Below are 12,976 nucleotides of genomic sequence, written 5' to 3'. Positions count from 1 at the left end.
CCAAGAGCTGCCCACTGCCTGAGGATCAGTGCTTTAATGCACTTTAATGCTTTACTACTGCTTTAATGCCCACATACTTTTTTTAATAAGTAATTTTTAAATTTTTAATTGGAGGATAATTGCTTTACAATGTTGTGTTGGTTTCTGCAGTACAACAATGTGGATCAGCCGTAAATATACATATATTTCCCTCCCTCTTGAGCCTTCCTCTCACCCACTCCCCACCCCTCTAGATCATCACAGCACTGGGTTGAGCTCCCTGTGCTATACAGCAATTTCCCAGCAGCTAGCTAGATTATACATTAGGTAATGTAGAAGCTAGGGCTTCCTTGGTGGCTCAGCGATAAAGAATCCCCCTGCCAATGCATGGGACATGCGTTCAATCCCTGGGTCAGGAAGATCCCCTGGAGAAGGAAATAGCAACCCCCTCCAGTGTTCTTGCCTGGGAAATCCCATGGACAGAGGAGCCTGACAGGCTACAGTCTGTGGGGTCACAAAGAGTCAGTTACGACTTAGCGACTGAACAACAACAGTGTAGAAGTGAGGGCAGCTGTAGAATCTGTCAGTTTCCTTCTCTGCCTGATTCGAAAAGCGAGCCTAAAATCTGGAGAGGATGTTCCCCAGGGAAGCTGATGGGACTCTAGGGAAAGGCTCTGAACCCCGCAAGGAGAAGGATGTGTGGGCAATGGTGAAAGGCAGGGGCATTTCCACAGTTTTCTCTGTGAGGTAATTGCTCAAGGAACAGTTGTGAGCAGGACAAGGAAGGTCACTTGGCCAGTGGACCTTGTGGGAACCTATGCTGCTATTGGTTGGCGACACTGTTCTGGGCTCCAGTTTGCACTCTACTCCTGTAGCCTGGCTCCTGTCTGTATAGCATCCTGTGTAACTGCTTAGGGCTGTGAGTGAGGCACCAGCCCACTGCATCCAGGGGTAGGGAACCAGCCTTCACCTGGGCCCCCTACCCAAAAAGTGAAAGTCGCTCAGTCACGTTTGACTGTTTGAGATCCACGTTTGACTGTTTGAGATCCCATGAATTATAACCTGCTAGGCTCCTCTGTCCATGGAATTCTCCAGGCCAGAATACTGGAGTGGGTAGCCTGTCCCTTCTCCAGTGAATCCTCCTGACCCAGGAATGGAAGTAGGGTCTCCTGTATTGCAGGCAGATTCTTTACTAACTGAGTTACCTAACCTTGGACCAATCAATGACACTAGAAAAACTCCCCACTCAGCCCACACGTGGACACACAGAAAGGAATGAGACAAGTCTGGAGACAGCGCCACTCTTCATAGAGGATGCCAGGCCACACCAGACGCTGGAGGATGGCCAGGACTGTATCAGGGCCTCCCGCAATAAACTCCGGGGCAGGCCAGGGATGGAAAGAGGTGGGGCAGAGCTGCAGCCCACTCTGTTCCCTGTACATTCAACACCACTTACCTTCTGTGTCCGTCCACAATAATTGAAGGCAGGGGAGATGTCTCAGTGATTAAGTGGTGGTAGTAAACTTTCTGATCAAAGTGAGTATTGGAAGATAGCTGGAGAGATTACCCATATAAATAAGTATCTATAAAATATGTATGTCCCTGAGGATGGGAAAGATAACTAGAACCCAGGTATTTAATGTGGGCACAGGACAAGGAGAAATGAGCCTCTTCAGCTCTGAGTTCCTGGAAAGCAAAGGTCAAATGAATGATTTTGGGCTAGATAAATTAATCCCATAGCTGTGTACACTATGATGTTGGTTGGTTGGTTTCTCTTATCAGAGCTTCCCCCTCCTTCTTCATCTCTCTTCCCTCCCTCCCCACTTCTCTCTCTCTGGCTTTCTTTCCCTAGGCTTCTAGGATGGTCCTACGCCTCGGCATGGAGGAGGCAGTCTTGGAACAGAAAGCACAAGAGTGCTTCCTTCAGTGGGTTAAGTCTAGAAGGGGCAGCTTCTCTCTGCTCCATCTTCCTGGGACCAGACCTCTCTTCACCTCTCACCTCTCGAACCCAGCTTTCCCCGCTGCTCAGTAGCTGGAATCACTTTGTTTTTCTTACCCCATTCTAAGACACAGGCAGTTAGTTGAAAGAGCCTCATATTTCAATAGGTCTGAAGCTTGTGGCCATTGGAGAGGAGTTAATTCTCATTCCCACAAGAGCCCCTGTTTTGACAGCTCCCTAAGGGAAGCACAGCTTTCTGGCTTATCCATGACTTTGGTCTCCCTGTGAGCAATTTTGAACCTGTGCAGTTGGGGTGAGAGTCTCTGGTGTGTAAAGCATTACCCTCCAGCAGGTACCGTGTGTCGTGGTATGTCCTCCTGGGAGCGCGCCCCCTTCAACAAGCCCTGTTGTCTTAAAAGAAGAAAAGAAAAAAAGTTTCCGTAGCTGAGTTCTGCCTTGTTGAAATGACTTTCAAGACACGGAGGCTGCTGCCTCTGCAGTAGGCAGCACTTTGGGATGCAAGGGGAAACTCCTCTCTGCCACATTTCCAGGCGAACTTATTAGACGTGTGGCTGGAGGGGCCCGTGCGTCACAGATCTGGCTAATTGGCTGCAGTGCACTCTGCCTCCAACCCATCTCCATTCTCCAATTAAATTCCCATCATCCTGTTGTCCTGGGCGACCCGCTGCTGCCTCCGATTCCATCCACATTTCTGTTTGGGTTTGGAGTGGGGATATTTTTTTTCTTTTTTTTTGGTCGTCCTTCCAATGGTAACTTAATGAAACACTTTAAATACTCCATTTTTTAATTTAAACTCTTTTAATTAAAACACTTTTCATGGAACCCTCAGTCACGAGTTATTTCCCCACATCCTTCAGTACTTAATCTCAGAGCAGAATTGGAAATATCGATAGAAAGTGTAAATCATGCCCTCCTGCTGAAAGCGTTGTATCAGGTTTCGGCTCAAAAGAGCACCATTACCTTTAGCTGTCACGGATCTGTACACTTGATCGATAAACTTCAAATATTATTAGAGGTGGAGGCTTCAGAGATTTGCTCTGTTCTTTGGAGAGAGACAGAGATAAATCTTTCTTAAAAATTGACTCGAATTTGCACTCTCCGTCTTCCTGGTGAAATGCATTTCTCTTAGGCGTCCAGCAACTGCTACGGGGACAGATTTATAGGCCATGTGCTTCTTGTACTGAAAGATTTAAATGGTAAATCCTTCACATATGACTTCACAAATCATGTAAAGTTAAAAGATTTTTACCGTTTCTGTTGCTGCTGTGCTTAAATTGTAAGGTACAGCTAGTAAATCATTTTAATGGAGGTGTCGTACTTGACTCAATAAAAAAAAAGACAATGGTTTAGCTTCCACTCGAAAATGTTAATGTATTAATCAACGGGAGAATAATTGTTTTTTACTACATTATAAATCTCGGGTGCCATTAGAATTTCAGCAAGGGGTGATGTAGCCACATTCCTAAATTAAAATTGTTTACACTGCCATACATCCATTCTGCATGGCCATAGCTCATTCGGGGTTCATTTTGGAGTTGTTCCCCAGCCAAACATGTCGTTCCTCAGTTGAAAGAAGACATCCCTAAGGGAGTGATGCTTATAAAGGAAAATTAATTGCATCGTGGAGTGTTAAATAAATAAAAGAAAAACCGTCTGTGGCAATGGACAATTATTCCTTGCTGTCTTTTTTTGAAATAGGTTTTTAGGTTTTTAAACAGAGGCTTACTCCCTCATACATCCTAAATGTAGCAGGCATGTCACTTGTCTCTAGTCCCCTAATCCTTGTTTTATCTCTAGGCAGCTGGGGCTTTTGAGCTCCTTGCTTTTCCCATGCAAATGCCTAGTGGGGAGTAAGTTGCAGGGCATCTCTAGAAAGATGCTCCAGCCACCCTTCCACAGCTCCTGTTACTGCCTGAAGGTACCTTTCTGAACTCCCTTAAATAGTTAGGTCAGCCTCCTGCATAGGATCTGCAGCTGGTTGCAGAGAGGGTGAACACCAAGACCAGGCCAGGATTGGACAGACTATATTTCTTCTCTCTCTGCTCCCTAAGCGTGTTCACACGTGTTAGCCTTCGATGCCGCTTAGAATGAAATTGCCTGGAGGGGAGAACAGGTCAATTCAGCACTGGACAGGTCCCCTCGGTGGCACTCGATCCATCTCGACTATCCTGACTCCTCCATTAAGAAAGAAGGTGACCTCTGATCCTGGAGGCAGTGTCTCCAGGGTTTCTGGTGTCTCCTAATAGACTCTACATCCCTATTCCTCTTCTGATCTCAACAGATTCTCGAGCAGGTGAAGAAGGCGCGATCAGGGCGGTGGATCACGCCGTGATTGGCGGCGTCGTGGCTGTGGTGGTGTTTGCCATGCTGTGTTTGCTCATCATTCTGGGGCGCTATTTTGCCAGACATAAAGGTAAGCCAGGGGGCCTCCTGTAAGCTTGGGCAGCCAGGAGGCCTCGTGTCACCATGGCCGTTGCCTTTGTGGGACTTGGCAAGCTTGTCCTTGAATAGGCAGTTTGGTTTCTGGGGCCACACAGCCTCTTTGATTCTTGGAACTGGGAAAGAAAAAAACAAAAATCTTAGCAGCCGCTGATTAGGAAGGACTCTGAGAGTTGATGAGTAGCACTCCTTGATTTGGATTTTTTTTTAAATAAAAAGCTTTATAGGTTTATTATTCTACAATCCATCATCAGGGATAGAGTAAAAAGTCGAAGGGGCTGATGTGTGAGGTGTGGCATGAACCCCAAAATGATAAACAGGGAAAAAGCACCCCCGTGACCTTCTGCTTTGCGGGAAACATGTGGGCTAGCCCTGTGCCCCGGCCCCCAACGCTGGGTAAGCTGGTCACAGCGGCTGGAATACTTCCTTGGTTTGATGTGCCTTAAAAGCCACATAAATATGTATTTTTAAAATTATCAGTGCAATTGATTTAAATTGCCATTAATCATCACACTTATCAACCGTGCAGTCTGGATGGGCAATCATCTTTGCGAGCGCTCCTCTCTACCCCACGCTGCTCTGAGCCTCTTCTCCCTCTCGGTAATTTATTCTTCCTTTTCTTTTTTGGCCCTGGTCTTTTTCGGGACTGTGCAGTGGGCTTCCGGGCCTTTCCTGTAGTATAAACTCGAGGTGCTGGCAGACTGCCGGATGGTAGACCTTGGGTTCAGGGTGGGTCCCCTGAGCACAGCAGTGGAGGTCCAAGGTGCTTGACAATCACCTTTAGAATCCAAAGTGCCCATCTCCAATGTAAAACAGTTCGGGGCCCTCCGTACTGGGGGTCCTTCTGCCCACACCCAGGGCTCTGTATACACTCTGCCCACTCCCAAGAGGCAGTCTGTTTGGCAGAGAACTCCCAGCCTCTTGGTGTTAAGCTTGATAGAGCCAGGAAGGTCAGGCGAGAAAGCAGGGCTGAAGTCTGCACAATACTGCGAGTTGCTGGGAGGAGGGTGTACTCAACAGAGGAAAGAGGGACGTGGGAGGGCCATCCGAACGCCTGCCTTCTCGGATCTGTCACTCTGAAAACGTGAAAGTTCAACAGCCTTTTCTTACTTAAGAATCTTTGCGAGTACAATACCTAACGGGAGGAGGGGGATTTGATTATGATGGGCAGTGCCAGCTCTACCTGTATTTCATACAGAGGTGCAACCCTTGTCTTTCTCCATGTAAACCGTTGGGACTTGCTGATAAAGAGTATCACCAACTCCGTTAATGTTCTGTCTATTGTCATTATAAAGTGGCTGTGCCAATTAGCAAATCCATGAATCTGGGTCCCAGCTAGAGTGACATCAGAAACAAGAATCACTTGTTTCTTAAGGCAGATCCCATGCCTTGCTTCCAGCTAATACAACATCAAATTGTTTCTCGATCTGAAACCCCACTCTGCAATGGGAGGCAGAAGAAAAATCAAACCTACTTGTGCAGGTTCAAGCACATGCTCACTAATGGACAGGCGCAGTGCTTCCTGAAGACAGGAGGCAAGGGTTCAAATAAACCATGTGAGATGACGGTAGGAAATCAGCAGGGCCCTAATTCATTTATTGGCTAATTGCTCTTCCTTGCTTTGGTCTTTAACCATGTACGTGCACATATCTGGCCATTGGTCCTGGGCGTTTACTGTCAGCAGCTCTCCAGCTTCCTGCATTTTTAGCTCCCACTCACGTCTTCTTCTGCTGACATCCTCTGGTCATAATCACGGCTCTAATGTCTCATTTGCTGAATTATATCGCAGCGGTTCAGTTGGAGTGGTGCCTTTGGAACCCCCGGATCCCCATTTGTCTCACCCACCTCGCTCTCTTCTTCCAATTGTTTTTTCCCCTCTGCTGCCTGCACACCACTTCGGCTGATGATGGCCATAAAGCAAGTTGCCATCTCTGTACCACTTTACACAGCGGCCATCAGACAGTCACGGTGCTTTACCCCTTCATCTTTCAGGTACATACTTCACTCATGAAGCCAAAGGAGCCGATGACGCAGCAGACGCAGACACAGCTATAATCAATGCAGAAGGAGGACAGAACAACTCTGAAGAAAAGAAAGAGTACTTCATCTAGATCAGCCCTTTTGTTTCAATGAGGTGTCCAACTGGCCCTATTTAGATGATAAAGAGACAGTGATATTGGAACTTGCGAGAAATTCGTGTGTTTTTTTATGAATGGGTGGAAAGGTGTGAGACTGGGAAGGCTTGGGATTTGCTGTGTTAAAAAAAGAAAAACGAAAAGAAATGTTCTTTGAAAAGTACACTCTGCTGTTTGACACCTCTTTTTCTGATTGTTTGGTTTTTCAATTTTTATTTCTTCCTACCAAGTCAAACTTGGACGCTTGGATTTAGTTTGGATAGATTGCAGAAAATTCTGTGCCTTGTTTTTCGTTTGTTGGTTGCGTTCCTTTTTTTCTTTTCCCTCCCTCCTTTGTGTGAATTTATTTTTCCCAAAAAAGTTTTGGATTTTTTTTTTCCCCAAAAAAAATCTCCCGTTTTGGAATTTGCCTGCTGGGATTCCTTAGAACCTTTTGACCCTCCTTATTTTATTATTGTTGTTCCTTTCCTTTGTTTATTTTTGAAGCTTTCTGTTCAAAATTCAGTTTCATAAAAGGAGAACCAGCACAGTTTAGATTTCATAGTTCAGAATTTAGTGTATCCATAATGCATTCTTCTCTGTTGTCGTAAAGATTTGGGTGAACAAACCATGAGAACTCTTTGCTGCTGCCCATGTTTCAAATACTTTAGAGCAGTGAAGACTAGAAACTTAGACTGTGATTCAGAAACTGTTCTGTTTGCTGTGGAACCACATTACTGTACAGGGTTATCTGCAAGTGAGGTGTGTCACAATGAGATTGAAACTGTCTTTAATTCTGTATCTGTAGACGGCTCAGTATAGATAATACCCCACGCTGTCCAGAAAGGTTTGGGGCAGAAAGGGCTCCTCCTTTTTCAGTGCCCTAAACAGACCTGACAGGTGAGGTCTGTTCCTTTTATATAAGTGGACGAATTTGAGTTGCCACAGGAGGGGAAGTAGGGAGGGGGGAAAGATAGTTCTGCTCCGGTTATTTCTGTTCCAAATGATTCCATCCACCTTTCCCAATCGGCCTTACTTCTCACTAATTTGTAGGAAAAAGCAAGTCCATGTGGTGTCTGAATGACTGAATGGGACAGGTTTTTTTTTTCTTTCTTTTTTTTTTTTTCTTTGTGCTTAGTTAGGAAGGCAGTGGGATGTGGCCTGCATGTACTGTATATTACAGATATTTGTCATGCTGGGATTTCCAACTCGAATCCGTGTGAAACTTTCATTCCTTACGATTTGGCTTGACAAAGGCAGGAGGTACAAAAGAAGGGTCGGTATTGTTCTCAGGCCGGCCCGCCGTCCATCTCAGTTCTCGAAAGGTCAGAGCAGAGGTGGAAAAACAGCATGTAGGGGTTTTTCAGTTACTTAATCAAAACTCAGATGTGAGTGTTTTTATCTTTTTACCTTTCATACACTAGCCTTGGCCTCTTTCCTCAGCCTTAAGAACCATCTGCCAAAAAATTACTGATCCTCGCATGATGGCAGCCATAGTGCATAGCTACTAAAATAAGTTACCTTGAACATATCTTAGATGGGGAGCCTTGGGAAAAGGAAGAGGAGTCCAGTTACCATTGACATTTTTTTAAAGAAATGGGATTTTCATTGAAACGTCTAGGAAATCTAGAAGTAGTCCTAACGGATGAAAACTAAACTCTTACCATGTGCTTTGGTAAGGCTCCAGACTCCAGAATACAGTCCCTATGGAAAGATGGCATCAAAAAAAAAAAAAAAAAAAAAAGATAGATCTATATATATATAAATATATATTATATAACATTTTCAGTGAGTAATTTTGGATTTTGCAAGGTGCATTTTTACTATTGTTACATTATGTGGAAAACTTAACGCTGATTTATTTAAGGGGAAAAAGTGTCAACTCTTTGTTATTTGAAAGCGTGTTTATTTTTCTTGTCTTTATTTTAACCTTTGATAGAACCATTGCAATATGGGGGCCTTTTGGGAACGGACTGGTATGTAAAAGAAAATCCATATCGAGCAGCATTTTGTTTTCCCCCTCTCCTATCCCTAGGCACTTAACCAAGACAAAAAGCCACAATGAACATCCCTTTTTCAACGAATTTTATAATGTGCAGCTCTATTCCGAGCCCTTAGCGCCCATTCCGACCATAGTATAATCGTATCAAAGGGTGAGAACCATTTAGCATGTCGTTGAAAGGTTTTTTTCAGCTGTTCTTTTTAGGAAAAAAAAAACAAAAACAACAACAAAAAAAAAAAAAGGAAAAAAAAAAAAAACCCCACCATTGCTCATTGAATTGGCATCTCACCTCTGGGGACCGCCCGTCTTTCTGTTCCGACGCGTGTACAGTAGTGCAGTGCCCCGACGTGACTCTATGGCTTACAGTGTCGACATGTCTCAGGTTCACGTGTTTTGATTGGTGTTTTCCGTCTCAGGTAGATTGCAAAGTGTTGGCCCCACGCATTGGAAAAATAATAATAATAATAAAACAAAGCAAAAACAGGAAATTATGGATTTTAGTTGTATATTGGTTTATGTATTTTTTTCTTAAGTATACAGTGCACTGTTTGAAATGTATTGTTGAGTATTACTTTGTACAGGTTGATCACTTTTTTTAGAGTGAAGAAAGAACAAACTTGTTTTTTTGTGTTTTTTAAAGGAATATAAAATAATGAAGGATGTATAATTGATGCCAAATAAGCTTGTTCTTTAGTCACACCAACGTCTGACTTTTCCCTTTAGGCCAGTTCTGTTTTTAAGGTGTACATGAACGATGTGACGGTGTAAGAAATTCCATATCCATATGTTCCATTCGCATTTTGTATTGGTTCATGTATACCATTTTTACAAAAAAAAAAGAAAAAAAAAAGAAGTACTATAAAATATCTGTCTTCTTAATAAAAAAAAAATTAATGTTACAAAGTGATCCTTTCATCTCATTATGGACTTCTTACGGACGCCTCAGCCTGGGAGAAGTTGGGCCCCTGGTCCAACGTCCACCTTAGGACTGCGCGCAGGGCCGGAAACACGGGCAGCAGATGCTCGGAGGTGCTGGTGGCCGGGCTTCTTGGAAGCGCCTTCTCTTCCTCTGCTCATCCTTCCTGTTCTTGTTCTCTCCTCCCCTCTTAGCGGCCAGGTGGGCCAGGTCTCTGGCATCACGCGGGGACCCAGTGATTTGTGCAGGCGCGCCGGCTGCAGTGGCAGGCCAGCGGGAAACGGCCCCTCCGGTGGATCCGTCTCCTGCCCCCACTCCCCTGTTCCACCCACCACCCCACCCACTCCCCTGTGTTGGCTGCTCCACCTGTCTCTTCCTTTGGGATTTCGTGTCTTCACAATCATCCTTCCTTCTTCATTTCAAGTACTCTCTCCTTTAACAAAAAGACAAGATCTGCAGAGGACGAGCCTGGCTGCCTGCGGGAGATCGTTCTCACTTACTGTCTAGGCTGCCGGGGCTTCCGGGCCGGGTGGACCGCCTGATTCGGTCTGTCACCTTCCCCCTTGCCTTGCAGGCCCGGGCGAGCAGTGACCGCACTGTACAGTGACCGATCTCGCAAATGCTCAGATCACACGTGAGCGGCCCCAGACGGCCCTTTCCCACTGCTCACCCAGCTGTGGCTGAGTCCGTCCCCTTTTTCTCTCTTCAGGCAGGTGACTGGGAGAGCTCGGCAGTGGGAGAAAAGGTAAGCTCCAGAAAATCCAAATGAGGCTGTGGGCCTCATTTCAGTCTCTCCCATCCCGGCCTGGCCTCTCACCTGTCTCTGTAAAAATCAGCAAATCAGACACGTGGTTATGGAGCTCCTGCTGCATGTTCAGCCTTGTGAGAAACACGGGGGACTGTAAGGTCGTCCCTGGAGACTAACCGGGGCATCAGTGACACCCACAGGAAAACATGAAACAGTCCCCAGCCATGGGGGAGGTATTCCAAATATAAGGAGCCCAGAGAGTGCCAGGGGAATTTCTTGGAGAAGGGAATTCAGAGGAGGCTGGAGACTCAAGACAGCGTCCTGGAGGAGCTGGGACTCCAGCTGAACCTTTAAGGAAAGTTTAGTGGAAAGAGAAGTGAGTCCAAAGTACAGACAGCATTAAGCCCAGCCATGCTGATGTGCACGGGAAGAAAAAAGCAAAATCAAGGAAGGCATGGAGGGTGGGATCAGTCTTGTGGGTGTTCTCAAAGTCCAGACAGGAGTTAAGATTCCAGAGGCCTCTCCCAACCTCTGCCCCAGGGTAGGGAGCAGTGGGGAGTACTATCATCAGATTCTGTAAAAAGACCTGTAGTGAGGAAGCCTAGAGATGAAGGGAGACTGGAGAGATCTAAGAGACTGCCTTGGTCCCTATCCCCACCCCATCATTTGTTAGCTGTGAAGCCTTGGGCGAGTTCCCCCCATCTACCTGGCCTTGTTTTCCTGCTCTGTAAGGGAGGGGTCACCATGTTAAGAGAGAGAAGTCAGATTGGCTGGAAGTGCTTAGCAAATAATATGCCAGATGTGGACTAAGCACCCATTACATGTTAGTCATAATACAGGATAGACGCAAATGGTGGTTAAAGATAGAAGGTTACCCAAGGCTACCAAGATGCAGTTAAGACTCAAGTGGAGGGAGCTATCTGGGCTCCTATGCATCTGGATACCCCGTGCCCTTGTGAAGCTGGTCTTAGAACGTCCAAGGATCCCCTTGTCCTCACCACTCACTAGCGTAGTTATTCCAGGCCACATGGCATATGGGATGTTTAGAGTCCCACACCCACTCCCCTTGTCTGTCACATGAGACTCCAGATGCAGCTGTGACCTGCAGAGAAGGGGGACCCAAGAAAGACCTTAACTGAACTGAGGCAAATGTGAGGTGGTGATTGAGTTCCACAGGGTATGCAAAGAAGGTGCCCGAAGCAACCCATGTCAGCAGGAGCTTGATAGGCAGCCTGGTCCTTCCTTTGGTGTAGGAGTGAAATGGTCCTCAGTTCCTCCAGAGTTTTCACAAATGTTTTGGCAAGCTTGCGTTCTCCAAATACATCAACTGGAACCCCAAGGTGCTATGTGGGTGTTAATTGCAATCTTTCACTGTCCTCTGTCTACATGCAATGTAATTCTTGCACTGCTGTGGACTTAACTCCATGGGAAAATGTTCCTTTGATTCTGCCATCCAGAGCCTTTAAACAACCAGGCAGTCACCATGCTACAGGTGGAAGGACCCTGCTAAAGCAAAGGCATTTTGGTTTTATTATAAAATCATGCCTACCTAAAACCTTTTTTACACTCACATCCTTTTCTCAGGATACTAAGTACATGACCCTTAGTCATGAAGAACTGGCAGCCAAATTCGGGGTGAAATTTGTGGCCACAGCTGCACATACATAGTTGGGAAATATTTCAAGAATGAAGCACTTAGACGTCCTGATACACCGTACAAGAGAAGGGAAAGCGACTCGGCCGTGGTCTGAAAGAACATGTGGGCCGATAAATTGAAGTCAGTCGTAGGCACGTAGTGGGCACTCAGCAAGCAGTAGATCATGACAGGGAGACAGCCAGGCATCCGACTGCCCGAATCTCACTTTCCACTTAGTCTGAACAGGTCACCAATTCTGCATTTCGATCATGACATTCATAAGTCCATCCTCCATATAGCAGCTTTCAGATTGGACTTGCAGTAATGAGCCAGCTGGCCCTATTCAACCCATCATTCTCAAGGACCTACTGGAACAGCACATCCATCCTTCCCAGTGAGGGATGACATTTTTGGGAACAGCTAAGCAAACCCTCACCCTTGCCCACATATATTGTAAGGAGCCTTTAGAATGAGGTATGCCATGTTGGAAAAATACACACCATAATCTCTGCCTTGTGCTCATCTCAAAACTGCGACATATGCCTCCAGTAAGAGCCACAGTATTCAATATCCCCATGCCAACCCCCCAACCCCTCCACCTACCCCTGCACCAAACCCCCCAACACACACCACGGGCTGGCAAGAGGGTGATAGGCACAAGAATAATGTGAGCACCCCAAAACTGAGACTTGAAATCAAGAATCATTTTAAAGTCTTTCAACCCTCAGTTTCCAGGCAAAATCTGTTTTTTGTGTGTTTTTATTTTTCCTTCCAAAGTGGACGTAGAATGTCTACTGCCCCTGGTGGTCAGTGCAGGAAATGCAACTGAAATACGGAATTAATTCCAGCAAGGAACTTAAAATCTACTGATTTTTCTCTTCACGCACGTACACACCCACTCTCAATTCCCATTTTACTCCCTCCTAATCCTTGGAGGTGTTGAGCTGTGGGTGGTGATTCCGGGGAAAATGAAGACTGTCACTGAGGGTGAAATCAACGCAGGACTTCAGCTGCCCTCTAGACGCGCACTGCTCACAATCATATTTCAGACATGATCGTCTTAAATCTTCCTTAAGTGCTATCTTCTCAGGTTAATTAATCACCAGGCTTAAACTTGCTGTTACCAGCAGGAAGTCCATCCTGAAGTCAGCAATGTTACGATTGCATCTTCTAATACTGTTT

At 45.7% G+C, this 12,976-nt stretch overlaps 1 protein-coding gene across 7 annotated transcripts in view; it reads left to right on the top strand.

The window, feature by feature from the left end:
* The window catches only part of CADM1 (cell adhesion molecule 1), a 352,430-nt gene extending 343,671 nt beyond the window's left edge, over positions 1-8,759 (top strand). For all 7 annotated transcript variants that reach the window (XM_070803464.1, XM_070803463.1, XM_070803460.1 and 4 more), the window contains 2 exons: positions 4,221-4,352; positions 6,371-8,759. In XM_070803464.1, coding sequence (XP_070659565.1) covers positions 4,221-4,352; positions 6,371-6,489 — 251 coding nt within the window. In that variant the 3' untranslated portion in view covers positions 6,490-8,759. The remainder of the gene's footprint in view (positions 1-4,220; positions 4,353-6,370) is intronic.
* Positions 8,760-12,976: the final 4,217 nt, after the last annotated feature.

Source organism: Bos indicus, chromosome 15 (genome assembly GCF_029378745.1).
Source record: "Bos indicus isolate NIAB-ARS_2022 breed Sahiwal x Tharparkar chromosome 15, NIAB-ARS_B.indTharparkar_mat_pri_1.0, whole genome shotgun sequence".
In the NCBI taxonomy this organism is placed as follows: domain Eukaryota; kingdom Metazoa; phylum Chordata; class Mammalia; order Artiodactyla; family Bovidae; genus Bos; species Bos indicus.
The sequence above is the reverse complement of the archived record's forward strand: the minus strand, read 5'-3'. Positions and strand labels throughout refer to the sequence as shown.